Below are 20,959 nucleotides of genomic sequence, written 5' to 3'. Positions count from 1 at the left end.
TGTGTGTGTGTGTGTGTGTGTGTGTATATATATATATATGTATTTCCCCCCCCTTCAGATCCCATGTCAAAAAGATTGAATAGGGAAAGACTAGAGTTAGGGGGCAGCAGGCAGGATAGAAAGAGGCAGGAAATAATTCAGCTAGCTCTGGGTAAGGATGGCAGGGCAGAAGAGATGCAAAGGCTACTACTTCTAAGAAACAACTCACACTTCATCCACGTCAGTATTTGGCACCAATGGCACCTCCCAACACAGAACCACTGAAAATTGCTCTAAGGTATTTCAGCCCCTGAAACATGCCGCTCACCATCTTGGCCTACTTCCCCCACCTCCCAGTCCCCTATACAGCTGGCCATCCACCCCAGAGCTTCTACCAAACATGGGTTTTTACGTGTGTCTCTTGGAGCTCCTTGAAGGCACACCCGATACCTTGTAAGCCTATATACACCCAATTGCTTGCACGGCCCACATTAACAGTGGGTCTACCAGTTGCTTAAAAAAGCGATGCTGACGTTGAACATGCTGAAAATCATGTCATGCTTTTGTAATATGACAAGCACTGTCCTAAGTACTTTACATAAAAGATTTTTTTTTAATTCCTGCAATATCCCCACATGTCTTACTATTATCTCCATTTTACAGGTGTGGAAAAAACCTAAAGAATTTACATACCTTGCCCCAAGACGCAAAGCTTTTAAGCTGTACTGCCAGAACCCAAATGCAGAATCTGACCCCTAAGCTAACCTCTAAGCCATTTTGCTTCCTGTAACTCTGAAAACAAACGGGATAAGCCACAAGCTCACGAGTCTAATTTATGTCACGATCACCTCCCATATAGGTTACTCTCTGTGGAACTGCCAAAAATGCTCTGGCTGACTTCACTGCCAAGTTGTCATCTAGAGAATCCTAACCAAACGCCAGCAGCCATCAACATTCATTGACATTCCCCGATTTTAGAAGGACTGAGAACAGGTTCAAGATTTGAACATTTCAGCACAAATCCACATTGCTGTCCTTTCCCTGTCCTCATCCAGAGCCCTCAGCACATTTCCCGCTGAGGATCACTAACTTGGCCAGCTCGCCAAGAATCTCAACACACCTCAAAAAGAATGAAATCATCAAGTGCGACTGTATCGGGAGCCGTTCCCCTCTCCTTTTATTGCTACCCCAATGCCTAAAAAAGCTTGCAATCTATTAATTCTATGTTTATAGCAGGGATTTCTATTCATTATTACGTGAAAAAGGAAGAGTCAATTTAATACACTTGATTTCACAGATTCTATCCAACAAAGCCGGAGTCCATTATAGTCCTATCAGCTAATTACTGTAAAGTGCAACAGTCTGCATTTATTAAAGGAAAAAGTATCCAAGCTTAGCAGGCTCTACCCAGTAGAGAACACAGAGACACGATGATCGCCTTTGTCACTGAATTGCATTTTCAGATCTGATGAAGAAAGCTCCCCCTTCACCTTGCTCTGTTCCCAGAATGCCAGTTAGCTGTCATGGGCCTTCTCCCCCTACAGCTGTAAGAAAGGAGCCAGGAGACCCAGTGAGCACTCACCAAACTAATCAATATTTAGAAGCTAAAAATAAAACAGAGAAATAGACAAGGGTCAGCACAAGCAGAGGAAAGGGGCTTTTTCCTTGTGCCCCCGAGACTTCGTTCTAGGCTAATTCCGATGACTGTTTCTGAGATGCTCTGGGATTTACAGCTGCACGAGCTACTCAAGCAACTTAATCTCTGAAGAACAGCTGAGTCCTCCTTCTGTCCCAGACCAGCCCAGCACGTGCAGAACTCTCTCCCACAGCAGTCAGGGAGGCGAGAGTGAGTCTGTGGCCAAGGTGGGCCTCATCATTCCCAACTTCTATTAGGTCACTGCAATCCATGTATCATCTGCTGCCACACCAAGAGGCGACCCTTGACTTCATCTGATGCCTCTGGACAAGGGAGAGAGGATCTTTCTTTACATACACCTCACAAAAGTAAACTTGGAAGGTTCCAGATGACTTCATTCGACAGATATGAGTGCCTACAATGTGCCATAAACGACAGGTGCTGAGGAAATCCAGGGGATTGATAACGAGCCCTTTGGCTAGTTAGCCACCCACACCGTGATGTCACATAATGTCCTTTACCCTGCCTTCCTGCTAGTCGCTGGGGAAGCTGCCCCACAGGCAGTGCCTTTCAGAGTCCACAGAACAAAAGTGGGAATACACTGCTGTATGTTCGCAGTGACTTGTCAACAATAAAAATTCACCCGTGTCTCAATTTACTGAGCCTGCGTTTATAAAGAGGTTTACAGTCTGCTCTGCTAATGAACCACTTTAACATGATAGAAAAGTAATAACTAAAGACCCTTTCGCCATCTCAGAGCCCCTTTCTGCTTCTTGCCATTCACGTTCGTAGGACCCTGGAAGGTTTCTAATCACGCCAACATGAAGTCCCACAGTTGCCCCGGACGTGGGTCTTTCAATTTCTCAGGAGTCACTATGCTTTCTTAAGGTCTGATTTCCTAGTATCATAATCTCTCCTCTCCAAAGCTGAAAATACACTAAATTGATAGCCAGTCTAGAATCCATCCAGTGCACGGTGGGGCTGCAGGATTCAAACAGGATAACTCCAGGAATGCACCTGACTCTGAATTATGTGTTAGGCATTCTGTGGCACACAGAGGTAAACCAGACATTACTCTTGTCCTTAAGGAGTTTATAATTTAAAGACACTAATGACTATATGGGTAAACCATTCTAAAGCAAGACACAGCTGCAGGTGAATCTAAGTATAAACAAAATGTTAATAAGGTAGAGGGGTGTCTTACTAACAAGGGTTTTCGTAGATTGATCAGGGTCACAAAAGGAAGGGTGGGTGAATTTAACAAGACCTGTCTAGCCACCACTCATGGCGGATCAGTATTCTGACCTGAGCAGGGTACAGACCTAAAGATCAGAGCCAACCCCAGCCTCATGACAGCCACAGAAGGTCAATTTCTGATTACATTTTCAGATTCCCAAGTCCCTCCAAAATCAGGAACACACTGCCCTGGAGAGCACACAGCAGCTCCACCACGTAAAAGGTATCACCGCTATATACTGAGAAAACAGGAAGTAGCAACAGCACAATGCTCACATTTCATACTTTTCCAATTGGACCAGCCTGCGTTCAAAGCCAGGCTTCATCATTTCCCACAAGTCACTTAACCTAAGCCTCAGTTTGCACATCTGTAAAATTAGAATAATAGTATATATCACAGGGGTGCCTGGGTGGCTCTGTTGGTTAAGCATCTGCCTTTGGCTCGGGTCACAATCCCAGGGTCCTGGGATCAAATCCCTCATCAGGGTCCCTGCTCAGTGGGGAGCCTACTTCTCCCTCTCCCTCTGCCCCTCCCTCTGCTCATTCTCTCTCTCTCAAATAAATAAAATAAAATCTTTTAAAAAATAGTACATATCACAAAATTTGACTGTGTTAATAAGACCAGACTTTTAAAGTAAGTAGCCCAGAGCTTCACACGTGGCAAGTGGTCAGGGAGGATATTAGCTATTAATATTGGCATTATTATTATTATTAAATAAATTGTATTCCAGAACAGTGTCAGGTGCATCTGTGTGTCAGTGTGGCCTGAGACTCGGCATCCTGACCACATCATGTTCTGGGAACTGTAAAGCTGAGGACCAGATCTCTGCCCTAATCAAGGGCAGCAGGAGCCAGCAGCCTGGGCCGCATGCCTTCCAGCCCCTCCCTCGGCACCTGGCACAAGCAGACCCCAAAAATGAAACATGGATTCAGTCTCCACTGGTTTCAGGAACATTATACCCTGCCCCCCAGCCACTCAGAGGAAAGGTCATCCTCTCCCTGCCTCCCAGCCTCCCTCGGGCACACAAGACAGAACTGCTCCCTCCAGTTTTCCGGTATATAGTTTGACAGGTCTACAGTTTTTCTCTGTCTCTTTTTTTTATAATATCCAAGACCACCTGAGCCTGCGGGATGACCTCAATGATAACTGTCTCTGAGCCCCTACCCAATTCTGCCACTTCTTTTTTTTTGTTTGTTTGTTTTTGTTTTTGTTTTTGTTTTAAAGATTTTATTTATTTATTTGACAGAGACAGAGACAGCCAGCGAGAGAGGGAACACAAGCAGGGGGAGTGGGAGAGGAAGAAGCAGGCTCATAGCGGAGGAGCCTGACGTGGGGCTCGATCCCAGACGCCGGGATCACGCCCTGAGCCGAAGGCAGACGCTTAACCGCTGTGCCACGCAGGCGCCCCCCAATTCTGCTACTTCTGCTAAGCTCCCAAGCCCCATCCTCTCCCCATGTTTCCCAAAGCGCGCTCTTGTGGCTATGGTGACTCTTGCAATATCCAGCAACTTGTTCCTCCATGCAGAATGACCCTTTCAGTCCTCAGCTGTAACCCCCAGAGCTCAGCGCTTCTGCTCTCACCAAGTTGGAGAATGCCTTTTATCAAGTGATCATAGCTCCTTTTAGCCTCTGTCTTCCTCAAATCTCTCTGCAAATACCAAATGTCATTGAACTTGATGAAAAGTAGCAGAAGATGTGTCTCATTCCTCTGAGTGAAGGTCTGAAAGATGAATAGGTGTTCATTACAGAGTTGGTGGAGCAAAGGCGGGGCTTGGGGTTTCCCAAGCAGCACGAGCAACGGCATGCACTTTTGCATCTTGCAGTCGGACTGTGTCTTGTGTTCGCCAGGGCAAGGCACCCAGGGCCCCAGCAGTGCTCCTAGCTCTCAGACGGTGTTTCAGAGACGAACAGAAGGCCACAGTCAGCTAGGTGGATGTCAGCAACTGCAGTGTCTTATCGTTTCTTAAAATGCAGGACACATACATCCAAATTATGTGTGGGTCACAGAGTTGCAGATTTGTGGGTCCCTGGCTGGATAACTGAACTAGAATTTGCTAACTAGATTCCCTCTAGGTGAATCGTATGCAGTCTTATGAACTAAGCCAGAGCAGTTAACTTCAACCTTGTTGTGCCCTTACCCTGTAAGAAATACATTCTACACTGTAACTTAATACACAAGTATATACAATATACGCACAGTAATAGTTTTCTACTCTATTCTAGTTAATTTTTTTAAAAGCCAATTGCAACTCATTAAACTCACTCCACAACTCATTACACTTTGAAAGACTCTGGAGAGGGAGCAGGGTGGTGATTGCTGATATTGTAAAAAAAGTAAGGAATGGCTAGGCCTTCAAAGGCACTGCTAAATTAAGGAGTTCAGCCTTATGCTCTAAGTCATGAGAAGTCATTCATTTCATTAATAAATAGAGGCAGATCAACGAACACAAGTCCTGCCCTGTGGAAATTACAGTCTCCTGGTGGGGGGAGGGGATTAGAAGGGGAGGAGACAAATAAATTATCTACGAACAGTAAGGACTGGAGAAGACTTCTAAGCAGGGGGAACAGCACACGGAACAGCAGAAGGGTGAGCAGAAACACTTAGAGAATTGAAAGCGGTTCAGTAAGGAACGGTTTCAGACTGAATAGCTATTCCAGTCCTTTCTCTTGGAGGGGAGAGAAGTTACCAGCCACCTTATCTTAAAGGAAATTACTATGATTACGTTTATAAAATAGGAGATATCCTTCAAAATATGAGATAACATGAACGTAAGTACAAGGCAGAAGACTGGACCAGACTTCCCACGTCTCAAGGGCTTGAAGAGATGGTCCTCCTAGAAACACCAGAGCAGCCTGACTGGGGAGCCTGCCCTCATGGGGTAGGGAGTTGGTACAGCTGTGAAGCAATGTCTCAGGCACATGATAGCTTAACAGGTTTATTGAGGTGTAATTTACATGCCATAAAATTCACTCATGTCCCCACCATCCAATTGTAGAACATATTCCATCACCTCAAAAAGAGCCCACATGCCTACGTGCAATCACTCTCTGTTTTCATCACCAGCCCCAGCCAACCACTAAGCCACTTTCTGTCTCTACGGATTTGCCTTTTTGGACATTTCATATAAATAGACTCATACAATATGTGACCGTTTGCACTGCCTTCTTCAACTTAGCACAGCGTCCGCATCGTAGCACGCATCAGCACTTCACTCCTTCTTACTGAGGGCTAGTATCCCATTGTACTCCACCATATTTTGTTTACCTCTTCATCGGTGGATAGACACTTGAGTTGTCTCCACTTTTGGCTGTGATGAACATTCAGGTTACAAGTTTTTGCCTGGACATATGTTTGCATGTCTCTTGGGAAGATAATTCAGAAGTGAAATTGCTGAGTCATAGAGTAAACTTATATTTAACTTTTTCAGAAAGAGCCAAACTGTTTTCCAAAGTGGCTTAACCATTTTATAATCCCCACCAGCAAAGTATGAGTGTCAGGGTATCCACATTCTCAGGGATATTTTAAAATCACATTTACATTTATGATGGCATGAAGCAGAGTCTGAATACAGTTTTCACTAGCCGTTCTGGGAACCGTGAGGTTCACATGGCCTTGTAATTTATTCGCATTCCAAATTTCACTGAAAGTAGAAAAGAAATGATCAGAGATGTTCATTTGAACCAAGTTTGAAATCACTTCGCATTGACATGCAATATCAAACAAACGGTCACAGAAAACTGGACCAAACTATTTGTCGAAAGGGAGTTATCAAGGAACCAAGCATGACAAACGAGAATGGACTTTGCACACTAAACAGAGTCTCCGCAGGGACAAAATCCTAATTGTGAATCCTGCAAACAAGCAGCAACTTACAGAAGGCAGGAACTCAGAAAGAAGGTCAGCGAACTATTTCTTTAAATCTGATGCAACTTGCCTTGGATCAGGTGATAAGCTACGAAGTAGAGACCCTGCTTCCAGAAAAGAAAAGAAACAGACCTGGCCTCAAGGGGACAGAGAACACTCACAGTAATGCCCGTGCTGCTTTGTAAACCCCAAGTACCTTTTACAAACACACTCACAAATTAAAGGAGGGGGTGGTCACCCGGAGAACCAGCAAGAGCTTTGGTTCAGAGACGAGAGGGACACGAAGCTCTCAAACCTCTGCCATTTGTATTTTCCAATCTAGAAAACAAACCCTCTGTCTGGGGCTAGGATCTCTGTGCCTCTCACATTTTACTTTAAGTGTCATAGATATTTCACTGAAGGAGTACAACCCCCTCTCTTCACAAAGAGGCTTCCACCTTGGGAGGGACCCTTTTTGTTCTTAGGGATGAAGACCTATGAGGACCTACGCTAATTACCTGCTAGCACTTTTTCTGGGGCCATCAGTTAAGGGGAGATTTAGGTACCCAGCTGGTCAGGTTCCAAGAGATTTCCCCTGCTAATTTTCAGTCACTCAAGGAAAACAAAGGAGTAACTAAGATTGAGTTACCATGATTTTAAAGAAACAGTGTTCCTCCTCCCCTTCTCTCCCGAAACCCCCCCAAAATGTGTAAACTTCTGTATTTCACACTTTTACATCTGTTCTTCTCCCAAAATAAAAGCTGTTTATATTCAAGAAATTATGACTACAATACCAGTGTGAGTTACATCTTTAAAATACTCACGGAGAGAACATACCTATTGTTCTGACCAAAGTGCGTGTGCAATGTTCCTTCCCAGGGTAGCATCTGGGTATTAAGCTCCGGAGGAGCACAGTAGGGCTCTTCTTTATTTGCATGAAAAGAAAACCCAGTTCTCTCTGACTGGTGCTAGAGCTACCAGTTTAAAGAAAAGAAAACAGACGGGTGCCATTTTGAGAACAGCAAGCACTTGGCTTTGACCTTATCAACCATACTTGAGTAGGACACCAGCACCAGAACCATCCATCTGAGCCCAGTGGCCTCTAAGAGAGTCAGTCTTATAAGTTCAACTGGAAAACGGCAGCACACCCAAACTCACAGGACCCTTTCACCCATGCAGATGGCTGCAAAGAAGCCATGTCAAATTCATAGTTTCCTGGGCCTAAGATACCACCACTGCAGGAAAAAAAGCTGTCCCGAACTTGGTCCCAGGAAGAACCTTTTGAGTGACATAGAGAGTCACTGGAGAGTAACACCATCTACAGAGTAGCTAACATTCCTGTTTAAAATGCTTGCACAGTTCATTGACACTTTAATGAGATTAAGATCTCTTCTGAGAAAGTGGGATCTGTCCCCCCAGCTGCACATTACAAAAACTGAATCATCTTTAACTAGGTATTTTTGATACCCAGTCTAATGATGACTATCTCACATCTCTTTTTCCCTTTAAAACAGGCCTTCTAAGAGGGGGGTCTTTGAATTCAGTTTTTCGAAAGCATCTTCCCAGCAGAAAGTATGAAATAAAACTTTGATGCATACTCATTTTCAAGTTGTATACAGAGTTACCTTAACAACCCCAAGTGAAAAACCACCCAATATAAGCAGTGTGTTTGTCTAAGAACTACAGATTAAAATAACAATGTGGGACATCTTGGTAGCTAGGTAAGAGATGTTTACGATTGTTGTCACAAGGAAAGTCATCCTTTAACCTCTTGCCTAGATTCCAAAAGTCCATTTCATTTTTTGTTTCACAAAGTAAACAACTCAAAGATTTCAGGCTTCAAACAAAAGTAGAGCTGAAAGAGCTGTGAATATGGATCCCTTTTTCAGCTTCTAGGCAAATACCAGCATCTCCTGGGGCTTCTAACTGAATCCCTACAGGTCCATAGGGAAAAACAGGAAATTAGCATCAAAAAGATGCATCTTCTTGGTCATGGGGGTGGGGTTTCTGCCCCCTGAATTAAACTTGCTAAAACAAAAAAAAAAAGGCAATGCAAAAAACAGCCCAGGATTACGTTTGCAGGTAAAGTATCCCCCTTTCTTACAAACAATTCAAATGCATGTATCAGTGTGAAATTTTCAATTCCATATTCCTAAAAGTATGCACCTTCCACAATTTGAAGCCATACGCCTTACGAAAAAGTTCCAGTTCCCTTATATAAATAAATCACTATTTTCTACTCTGCAACATTTTCAGGCATACTCAAATTTCTGTGGATATGCTGTGTTTTTCCAAAACAACCTGTATTTAGTAAGTCATTCTTACAATTATTTCTTTAACATATGCTTCTCCCCATTTATTAGGCACCAAGATTCACGAGGACAATGTTCACACGTGTCTTCTTCACCAAATCCTCAGCATCTAGCACGATGCTAGGCACACAGTAGATGTTTCATTAGTATTTTTTGAATGAATTAATAAACCAGCATGAAAGAAACGAGAAAAAAAAAAACTGTATTTTAAAAATTTAGGCCAGTGATTCCAAAACTCTGAAGTACATCAAAATTACCTGGAAGGCTTCTTAATGCACAGGTTACTTGACCCCATCCCCAGTCTCTGATTCAGTAGGTCAGTGAAGCTGGACCTAAGAGATGAGCTACTGTTCCAGAGATCTCACTTTGAGAACCACTGTCTAGGCAGTCAACCTGTCAACCAGCTCTTAGAAAAATCACAATGCACAGGATAACATTTACTAAAAATCTACCAACTGCAGACTCCTGCACTTCCTACTGAGTAAGCCACGCAGGTCCTTGCTCCAAACTCTATCGAAATTGCCAACACAGGACATACGTGCAAGGGGACGATACCCAGACACATGTCCAAACAGCAAGAAGTCATTAGTACATTCGAACTAAAGATGTTTCATTTCTCCAGTGCATTTCTTTATGATGTACCCTACTGTGCGATTTAATCTATTTTTCTCAGATGGAAATTACCAAACCGCAATGCACAGCCGTTCTTCCTTGCACAACCCCACTTCATTTCACTTACTAACGGGAGTTTCATCTGAGGCCAGGGCACGAAATGCAGCAAGGAGGCCCATTTTGAGGCTTATTGATGTTGTTTGTATTTTAGTGTCTGTAAGGACCAGAGCAATGATCAACACTTAGTCCTTAATGATCAGAAAATAAGCAGAGGCATTAATAAGGAACAGATTTAATCTAAACCTGTCACCAGGTTTAACAAAAGGATACACAAAACCAATCTAACAGAATCCCAAGCTGTAACTTTAATCATTGCATAGGTTTTTAAAGAATAGCTAGCACTAACTTTCAAATTTATATATTTCTCATGACCCTGTTCTGAATTTAAGTGCATTTATATACAGATTATAATCAGAGAGAGTATTTAATTAGATAATGTTTGCAAGTACTTTGAAGATATTAAGTGCTCTATAAATGTTAAATATTATTATTATTATTATTTAAATACAGTTTGCAATTACTGCTTACAACCTATTCCACCCACCACACTGCTATAATTTGATTACAGGCAGCTAAAAAAAATTTAAAAAACAAAACCAAAAAAAAAAAAACAAACAAACAAACCCTAGAAGTAGAAATGATGAAACAATGTCCATGTGAAGTTCTGGATTTCTACCCTAGGCATAAATAATTTATAGGCATTTTAAATGGAGGGTTTGGGTATAAAAACTAATAAAGCAAGGCAGTTGGCCTCCACAAAACAGACAACGCCAAAGGTATGTCAATTTTAATAGTTTCTTACTTATAAGCCTGGTGGAAAACAGACTGTGGTCCAGAATGCAAGGCCCTTTACCCTTCTGGCTGCCAGCTGCATCTTCCATTTTCTCCACTGTAATCTTAAAATATCTATAATCATTTCAAAAAAGGTACAACTCAAGATTTTGACTTTAATCATTATCTGACAGATAAAGGCTTGAACATGGCCTCTGCTATAACATATCTTCTGGCTCATCTTGCTAGCTTCTGCAATAATCACAAATTCAGTGGGCTCCAATTCTTAAAAAATGGAAACCTTTGAGCCCAATTCCACATGTCTTCCAAACACACCTGTCAGGTGATTTTCCAAAGAGAATGACAGAGTGAAGGTAAACTTGCCTTACACCCAGTGTACAAAGAAGTCACTGCTAATCCCCGAACAGTTCATATTTTATGTTTTTACATTTTTAAGGCAAGAAAAAGAACAATTAACATATCCTAAACTGACCACGGTTATTTAAAAAACAAAACCATAAGGAAATAACACTCGAACACCATAAGTTCATCAAAGAGAGCTTGTGCCCAAAAGAAAACCTTCTGGGAAATCTGTGAACTTTAGGGAGATACTATATCAGATAATTCTGACGTCCTGACAAGGTCTACGGGGCAAATAATGGCCATGTGAGTCACTATTGGCAGTGGCTTTGGGGCAGGTCAGTTGTAAGTGCAGCCATTTCATAGCTCTATGACTTTTAGTAAATTAACTGATTTTTCTAAGCCTTGTATGTTCACCTATAAATGATATACACTTACCTCACAGGAAATTTAGAGGAAATCTGACAGTATCAAGAGCTTTAGAGGTCATTTACACACTTTCATCATAAACTGCACTTCTAAGAAGTTATTCTAAGGACACAGCGACGTATACAAAGGCTGTACGTTTACTGACACACTAGTTACAAGGCTTGTGTAACAACACCAAAGCTTCATCAATACGAACTGGTTACATATAGTATGATTCATCCCCACAATAAAATGCTAAGCAGTCATTAAAAACATATGATTAGAAATTTGAACCCTGACTGAATACTTGAAGAAATTTTAAATTATATACTAATTTTGAAGCCTGATAATAGTATTGTGGTTATGTATTTTTAAGAGTGTTTATCTTTTTAGAGATGCATACTGGAATATTTACAAAAGAAATGATATGATGCTTGAAAGTAATATGGGGGAGGAAGCAGAGGGAGGTGTAGGTAAAACACAACTGGGCATGAATGGATCGTTGTTAAGCTGGGGGCTCATTCTACTATTCTATTTTACATATCAGTTTTATTCAGATTAAATTCACACTTCATAAAATTCACCCTTTTGAAGTGAACAAGTGATTTTCAGTATGTTCACAGAGCTGAGCAACCATCACCACTGCCTAATTTTAAGACATTAGCAGTGATTTTCCACCGCCCCTCAAGCTCTAGAAAACCACTAATCCCCTTTTCTTCTCTAAAGATTTGCCTATTTGGGGCGTTTCATATAAATGGAGTCCTATAACATGCAGCCTTCTGTGTGTGGCTTCTCTCTCCTACCATATTGCTCGTCCATATCATCACGTGTATCAGCACTTTATTGATGAATGATATTCCACTGGATGGATACACCACATTCCATTTATTCACTCATCAGTTGGTGGGCATTTGGGTTATTTCCACTTTTTGGCTAGGATGACTGGTAATGCTACGAACATTTGTATATGTTTTCAGTTCTCTTGGGTACATACCTAGGACTGGAACTGCTGGGTCACATGTAACTCTATTATTTAACATTTTGAGGAACTGCCAAGCTGTTTTACAAAGTGGCCATACCACTTGACATTCCCACCAGCAATGTATAAGCATTCCAATATTCCTTCTGCTGTTAAATAAGTTTAAAATTCCCCATGACAAAGAATTTTTTTAAATTATGTTATAGAAAAAGATAAACAGCATGCAAAAAGGGTGACTATTAAGTTTAAAAAACAGGTTGTAGGGCACCTGGCTGACTCAGTAGAGTAGGGGACTTTTGATCTTGAGGTCATGAGTTTGAGCCCCACATTGGGTGCAGAGTTTACTTTATAAATAAATAAATAAGCAAACAAAAGCGGCAAACAACTGAAAACACATTTTCGAAAAAAAAAGGTTGCAGATAATATATAAAATATGATCTTAATTTTTACATCTATCTAGTTAGCGGGGCACCTGGGTGGTGCAGTCTGTTGGGTGTCCAACTCTTGTCTGAGCTTAAGTTGTCATCTAAGGGTTGTGAGATTGAGCCCCGCCTTGGCTCCACACTCAGCACAGAGTCTGCTTTGGGGTTCTCTCTCCCTCTCCCTCTCTCCCCACCCCCCGCCCCACACATGCTCTCTCTCTCAAACAAATAAATAAATCTTTAGGGGGGAAAAAGGCTATCTAGTTAGCTATGCATAGAAAAAACGTACTAAACCATATACCAAAAGGAGTCCCGCATCCCCAAAGGTCATCCTGGTGGCTGGTGGCGAGCACTAAGAAAATCAAATATAGGCGCTGCCTTCATGAAGTTTACTGTCTAGTAGTGAATATGATCCAGGATAGAAAGTTCTTTTTTAAAAAAGATTTTTATTTATTTATTTGAGAGGGAAAGAGCTCGAGTGGGGTGAGGCACAGAGGGAGAAGCAGACTCTCCTCTGAGCAGGGAGCCCGAGGCGGGGCTCGATCCTGGAACTCCCGGATCATGACCTGAGCCGAAGGCAGACCCTTAACCGACTGAGTCACCCAGGCGTCCCCCAGGATAAAAAGTCTGAGTGTGAGGTCAGTTCTGAAAGGGTGTACAAATGGGATGGATAACTACCACCTGAGAGAAATGAGGGACAATTCTGTGGAAAGGGTGGCATGTGAATGCTTCGTGTTAGGCTAGTCGGTACAGAAAAGGAGTATGAGGTAGGGCACCCCCTAAAGAGCAACCACGGGGAAAAGGAAGCTGTTCTCTGTGGCAGGAGTGAAGGACGGGGCGTCAGCACTGCAGCACGTGGCGGGAGGCCCGGCTGAATTACAGCGGCCTCGCTGCTGGGCTGAGGAGTTCTGTCTTTGGTCTGTAGAGGGTGAGGAGGAGTCAGGGAAGGCCGTGAATAAGAAATCCGGAGACCAAAAACATGCTGCCTGAAGAGCAATGCGGCTGCAGGGACGAGTGCAGGGAGACTAGTCGGGAGAAGGCTGGTGGCAGAGACAGGAGGCAAGTCTTGTCACTGCTGCTGCCCAGGGGCCCGTCACTGCACTGCTTGGAGGGAGGCATGGAGCGGAAGGCCTCATGCAAGAGACAGTAAGGAAGGCCGTGTAAGATTGGGGTGAAATAAAATGTGTTTTGAGAATTTCCAGGCACCCCTAGAGACAACTGGAGAACAGCCTGGGCGTGTAAAAAGCAGAGAGCGAATCATCTTTCTCTAGAGGGAAAGAAGCTTCCAACCAGAATGAAAGAAATTACAAGCGGAATTCATCCAACGTTTTCTATTTAAGTCCTCCCTCTCTCTCCTCTAGGAACCTTATATTTATATGAGCAGAATAACATTTCATTCAAAAAATATCACCCAGATTTTCTTGGAATTCTCAGCACACTGCTAGTTCAGGCCCTGTTCTCAGACAGCTACTTCCCCCACAAAAATGGAAGAACCAATTTGACATAAAAGTGTGTTTCAGACACAAGTTATCCCAAATTCTCTCAGAAACACAGACTCAGAGGCTGGGGTTGCTCAGCTGGGCATGGCAGCCATGATCCAGTCACAGTAGCTCAAAGCCGGGTGGATGTTAGAACCATACCCCTGAAGGAAGGAATGGCATAGAACGAGAAGGGCATGGATGACGTGTACCGGTGCAGACACACAGAAACACAGAAAGAAGATTCAAAATTACAAGATTTCAAAGAGCCTTACAGGTAAGGCGGCAGGCAGTGTGATATTTTCGTGAAGGAAAAATGCTGGGTATTCTTTCATCAACAAAATATTCTATGACCTCCTGAGTTGACAATTATGCAAACTTATATTCGCTTTTTGTACTAAGATTACTCCAGTTAATAATGGATATTGAAAATGATTATGTATCTTTCTCTGATATTCTGACTGATAAGTACCACTACACACTGTTTTATTACGAGGCAATGTCATGGCAAAGACACCTGTTTAATGTCTCTAAAAAACAACAAATATATCTAATTTAAAAGCTGCTCTGCTATTATCGTTTTAAGACACTCTCATCTTACCAATTCTTGCAAATCTACTAAATTCTCACCTAAGACCAAATTAAATTAAGTGCACTAGGGCAAGAAATTAATAATGTTTTAAGATTTCTTTAACCCCCCTGAGATCTCTGGCCAGAGGTTTTAAATATGGGACTAGTATTGTATCATTTCAGGTGCCCACTCTCCTCCCCAGTCCACAAACTTTGAAAAGGCATAGGCATAATAAATGTGGTTTTATTTAAATAATGGTTAATCCATGAGGGGGGAAAGTTTAAAAGAGAGAGAGAGAGAAGAAAAAAAGAAGAAAGTTTTAATGAATAATGCTGATACCTGATACTGGTTTAGAAATACACTAGGGGCGCCTGGCTCTAGATCTCGGGGTTGTGATTTTAAGACCCATGTTGGGTGTAGAGATTACTTAAAAATAAAATCTTAAAAAAAAAAAAAAGTAATGAATGCTGACACTGGGGCAAAGGTCAACCGAGGGTTGGCAGAGAAACATACAAGGTCATGTTGACACATAAAAAGGAAAAGGTACTATTAGAAAGATGCAGGACTTTCTGTTATGTTTTTCTCTGGATCATTTTCAATTAGGTGAAATCACTGGGATCAAATGGTAGAATCAAAATTTCCATAAAATCCTATTTAATCATGGAATAGTGTATGTGTGCAGTGCTCTACAGTTTTCACAGCATTGCCATAAACACTGATTGGTGAAGTCAGCACATGAGGAAGGCAAGCAGTTGAGATCATTCCCATTTTTAAATGCATTATGGTTACATGACTTACCCAGAGTCACAGAACTACCAAAACACGCACACAGAACCCAGTGCTCAGTCCACTCCATTCACTTACTCACTAACGCAGAGCTAACTGCAATCACAGACTCAAAGACGGGCAGGACCTAACCTCCAGCCTCATGGAGCCTACGGTTTATTAAGGAAGCAGAAAATAATCCCCACACCATTTATAACAAGGACGAAAAGTGTGGCAGGAAAGATGTGTGCAAGTCTTCCAGAGGAGATCAGTTCTTAAATCTAGGTCTTAAGAGACAAAGAAATAGCTGGGCCTCGAAGGCAATGAGGGGTAGGGGAAAAGACAAGCAGAGGTCATCTCATTCCGTTCAAATAGAAAACTGAGTGCGAGTCCTGGCAGAAACATAGTGTATGAAGTCAGCAGCAGCCAATCTTGGCCTTGAACACCTTCCTCTGTGGGCCAAACTAAGGACAGCCAAGGTGCTCAGGCTCAGATATATGCTAATCTCCAAAAAGCTTTCTGGGCTGATCTCACCTCATATGTAATAAAGCATCCGGGTGGCAAATTTCATTTCTTTTAATACTGTGATGTCTTGAAGAGAGAATGACTCAAGCCTTGAGTTTGAATGAGTAGATTGTTTTCTGTAGCCTATGTATGTATACACACATTTCATACGCCCACATGGATAGTTTATAACCATAACACTATATACGAGTATCCACATAGATTATGCAAAACATACATAGAACTCTATAAACCTCACATGCAGAGACATCTGAATAGTGCGCGTGTCTAGACTGACCCCATGGGACAAACTCAGATGGAGATGGGTTACTGAGAGAGGGTACTATGCAGGACAACCATCTGTCCTAGATGATTCAGACAGTCATTTGCCAACAGAGGAAAAATTGAGGGGGGGTTGAACGAGATGAATTCCACCTTAATGCTCCATGGTTTTACATATGACGAGCTTACACGCATGAAGCAGTTTCTCTATTCTCGATAAATACAATTCCATGACTCTGGTGAAATAATTTCTCTCTGCCATTTTTTTGTGCTCAGGCAGAAAATGTATTATTGATTTCTGATTCAGCCACAGACAGTGTGACTTAGAGAAAAGAGCACTGAATGAGAAGTCAGGAAACCTAGATTTTCTTCCCAAACCACCCTTTTCACCTCCCTCGCTCCCACCCCAGAGGAGACAGGGCTGTGTGACCTTGGACAATGACTATACCTCTCTGGGCTTCAGTTTAGTATTAAAGGAAAGGAGTAGCTAAGTGTTCTCCAATTCCCTTCCAGCTCTAAATCTATGAAATCATCCCCCTCCCCCAACACTTAGTTTATCTCCAGAGCTCTAAAAATCAGGACTAATAAAAAGGGACTCAGATCATCTCTTTTCTAACCAAAGAAGATCCTGTTTTATCTTACTTTCTAAAACCATCCAAATCTTGCATAATTTAAATGATCAGTACTGTCACTGGTTGCTCTGGTCTAAATTATGCATTGTTGCTATTTGGGGAAAATTTAGACTGGGTCCAGTCTGGGATCACTGGCTGAGAACAATAAGCCCCCAAAGTGAGAAGGATAAAGGCCTCTCCAGACAGGATCCGCTTTTAATGCCTTGAGCTCAGGGTTTACAAAAAGAGCATTGATTGTGTACATTAAAGAGCCACAGAGACAGCAAGGGACTGGTTAAGGCTGCAGCAAATTCTCCTAGATGCCACTGACCTTGGCTGCATTTCAGGGGTCACGAGGTTCTCAGCAGGCGGGCTTTCCTGAGGGGTTAGGAACAAATGAGACCTGTGATCTAGATAAACCCACCTCTCCTAATTTGGGAAGGCAGAGAGACATTATCTGCCCTCTGGTTTGTGGAGATCACCTAGGTGGCCTGTGGACTCAACAGCCGGCCTGCACACCTCATCCCCTACAAGACTGGTCGTACCCCCCAGCAGCCGGGATGCATTTGTCTCCACATCTGCATTTAAGTCTTTCAGCCAGCAGTTCCCATCTCTAGAGCTGGCCTCAGCCCTCTCTCTTTCCACACCTCCTGCAGGCAGAAATACAGAGGCAAAGCACCAAACCCAGGCCACAAAGAGCGATTTCAGTGAAGCCTGCAAAGATATCTTTTCAAAATACAGATCTCTGGAGCACAGGCCTCCCGTGTGTGAATCACACTCCAGGCAGGCCGGTGAGCCCTCGTGGTTGCTCACAAGCCTGCAGGCTCTGTGCTCCCTATCTCAGAAAACCTTCCCCAGGAAAAAAGCCCACAAGGGACACCTCCGACCAAGCCCAACTTAAAAATCGCATCTGAGCGCTTTCCATTAGAGGAGCAACGTCGAGATTCTAGCTCAGGAAAACCACAAGCCTTGCCCATTGTTCAGACTCTTTCCCCCTACCCCCCACCCCACCCCCTCCCGGGGTTTTGCCACTTTCCTCTACCCTGTAGTCTGGGCCATCCATCCACCTGATTAACCCGCTGGCAGCAACTCCCAGCGCTGAAAGTAGGGCAAATGAACACACAGAGTCTGTAAGGCAGGAAACCACAGACTTAGCCAAAGCACCCACCCTGCTACCAGCCCCCACCCCCAGCTGCCCAGGGGGCAGCGGGTTCTGAATGTGGCATTTCTGCGCCAGGGAAATAGACAGCTTACTGTAATATCACATGAATGAGCTTTTGCTGCCCAACTATCAAAAAAGCCATTTCAAATGGCATCTGTGTTCTTTCTCAACCCCGGGGCCTGCCTTGCAGAAACCTCACCTCTTGGAAGGATTAAGAAGAGGAGGGGAAGTTAAAAAGAGGAGGCTATGTAAGGAGAGAGGATTAATGAGACTAAAGAAAAAGTACCACTTTGACGGTAAAGGTAGCTTTAAAATAACGGTGGAGAATGAGGCAATGTCAGGCGAAGTAATGAAGATTCAGGTCTATAATCCCAAGATTTGGCATCGGTCTAACAATGTATGCCTCAGGAGGGCGTGTGAACTTCCCAGCTTCACCCATCCTGCGTGTCTGTGTTGAGAGCCACCATCAATTCGGTCTCACCGACCCTCCATGCTTCAAGTAGATATGTGGTTGCCTTTTTTTTTATTTTATTTTTTTTATTCTTGGTTCAGGAGAGGAAGAAGCCATCCTTAAGTTGGCATCCAATCCTTCTCAGACCCCCGCTGCTGCCGCCACCCCCACCCCTCACCCCCTTTTCGGCAGGCAGCATCTAATTAAAATGGCAAGAAAGCTCTGCCCCCTTCCCCGAAAGTGTGTTGGGAGTCGGGGGTGGGGGTGGGGAGTCGTCGAGGCTACACTGGGATTCCTGGGATTCAGATCTCAAAACAACAGCAAAATGGATTCTATAGCGGGGATGTCTTAGTCAATACAATGAAAAGGCGTCCGAGGCAATTCACGTGAAGGTAAACGCAGACCAGGGGGGCTGGAGGGAAGTAGATGCTCTCTACAAAGGACTGGCCACAGACACAGAGTGAACACGCACACACACACGCACACACACACACGGGAGTTCCGGTCTGACTGGGGAAAAGCAGAGAACACATCCTTTCACCTGCTTAAGTTCAGCCATAAAACTGAAACGTCAGAGGCACCAAGTCAGAAAGCCCAGGCAGGGCTAAGTTAAACCATAAATAAAGGTGAGTGGCGGACTGGCACTGAGGGAGCGCCGAGAGCGAGTCGGGGCGCGGAAGGCGGAAAGGGGGTAGAGGAGGCAGTTGCCATCTACAAGACCAGCACTGCAACAGCTGCCCCCTTGCAGCGGCACGTTCGGCTTCGTGGGGACAGTCAGGCTCACCATGTCATCTTGCAGGTAGCTGGAAAAAAGTGAGTGGCCAGTGCCTTTATTCACGCTGCTGTTATTCTTTTTACAAAGAGGGACGGTGGGGTCTCGCGCCTTGGCACAAGATGACCGTCCGGGGCGTGTGTGCACACCACATACACACACACACGAGCATTGCATTTCATTTTTAAGGCTCTTACACTGGTCTAAGATGAAACTGGCACAAGCTCCCCTGGTTCTCGGGGGAGTCCTGGCCACAACCGAAGGAGGACACATACCGCACAGCCCTTGCGTGGAGGCTTAGCCCAGAGCAACCTCAGCAGACCCCGAAGCAAAACCAGAAGCCAGGTTCCCTCCGCGTTGCGATTCGCCTCTACCCACCAGTTCCGGCCCCCCGTTCACGCACTGAGCCCATTCACCCCGACCCAAAACCCCTGGAAAGAAATCAGAAAACATATTCTGCTCACCCTCAGAGCCGAGAGATCGATTTCATCCAGGCTGCGAGCCGGGGAGTCGCTCGCCATGTCTACTTCTTCGCGGGAGAAATGGTCCAAAACCACCCTGAAGCTTCTCTCTTGGAAATTCCACCTCGGTCTATTTTACTCGCGTCCTCATGCGGGTGTCGCGCCAGAGGCCCCGGGCCCAGCCTCCCCCGCCCACCCCGGCCCCACAGCACCCGATCCCGAACCTCCGCTCTTCGGTCCGCGGGGTCCGGGAGCCCAACCTGCGCGGATCTCCAAGCCCGGAGCCGCGGTGCGTGTGGGCTGCGCGCCCTGCTCAGCTAAGGGCGCTGGGGCTGCGTGGGTGTATTTAAATGGGACATGCTTCTTTGCTTGTGCGTGGATGGCGGCTGCATTGGCTGTTATAATGAGACACATCAACTCCTCCACTCTGCTGGGGGGGTGGGGGTGGAGAACCACACAGAACTGTCTATCACCGCTTCCTGGGAGGAGTAAAGAAGGGGGGGGAGGCGGAGGAGGCGTGGTCTCCGACTGGGGAGAGGCCGAGCTTCCTGACCCGGTCCCTCTGCACCAGCCTGGATGGGGGAGGGGCGTACACCCTTTCCGCCCCGGCTTTTGCAGGCTAATCTGGCTGGATGTGAAAAGCTGTTCCTGAACCCTGCCGTGCTTATCGTAGGGGCAAAGGAGCTTTATTTGTGTGTGTCCAATTCGTGCACTGCAGCACAATGGCTCTCAATCGCATCAGGGCGGTTTTCGGCAGGGTTCACTGCTCTAGCGCTGAACAAATCCAGAGGGGAGAAAAAAAAGAGTGACGGCCTCCCTCCCCCATTAATTATTTGTGGGGCTGGAGTAACACGGGCTGGTGCAACCGGTGCATATAAGGACTTGTGTGCAGGGAAGGGGATCCGCCTCCAGGCGCGGAACGAATGGGGGAGAAGCGCACTCGCACCCTGCGCTCCAGCGATTTGCTTCGGCGGCGGGGTCTGTCCGGCAGCGACCCCCGGAATCCCGGAAGGCGGGTCTCGAGTGCCGGTCACTCGCCGGACAGGGGCTGGGAAGGTTTGCCAGAAGCGGGAAGACGGAGATCTGAGTTCCCTGTTGGCATCGCCACACCCAGGACCTGCCCCTACCGCAATTCCCCACGGAAACGCCCGAATTGAAACGAGAAGCTTTTTCTCTGGGTGCAAGAGCTTGAATGCTTCAGGTAATTCCGAAGGCAACACCGGGTAAGGCAGCACACACCGCCTCCGGACCCTGCGTTTTCCTTCCAGGCAGCATTTCCGCC

The 20,959-nt window shown here is 44.7% G+C and overlaps 1 protein-coding gene across 3 annotated transcripts in view; it reads right to left on the bottom strand.

The window, feature by feature from the left end:
- The window catches only part of TNIK (TRAF2 and NCK interacting kinase), a 375,800-nt gene extending 355,664 nt beyond the window's left edge, over positions 1-20,136 (bottom strand). For 2 of the 3 annotated variants that reach the window (XM_040621605.1, XM_040621606.1), the window contains exon 1: positions 19,681-20,129. In XM_040621605.1, coding sequence (XP_040477539.1) covers positions 19,681-19,737 — 57 coding nt within the window. In that variant the 5' untranslated portion in view covers positions 19,738-20,129. Of the gene's footprint in view, positions 1-19,680 lie in introns of all 3 variants that reach the window. The other variant, XM_040621607.1, reaches the window with a different exon arrangement.
- Positions 20,137-20,959: the final 823 nt, after the last annotated feature.

This window comes from Ursus maritimus, unplaced genomic scaffold, assembly GCF_017311325.1.
Source record: "Ursus maritimus isolate PB19 unplaced genomic scaffold, ASM1731132v1 scaffold_4, whole genome shotgun sequence".
In the NCBI taxonomy this organism is placed as follows: domain Eukaryota; kingdom Metazoa; phylum Chordata; class Mammalia; order Carnivora; family Ursidae; genus Ursus; species Ursus maritimus.
Note: the sequence above shows the minus strand (reverse complement) of the source record. Positions and strands in the feature narration are given on the sequence as shown.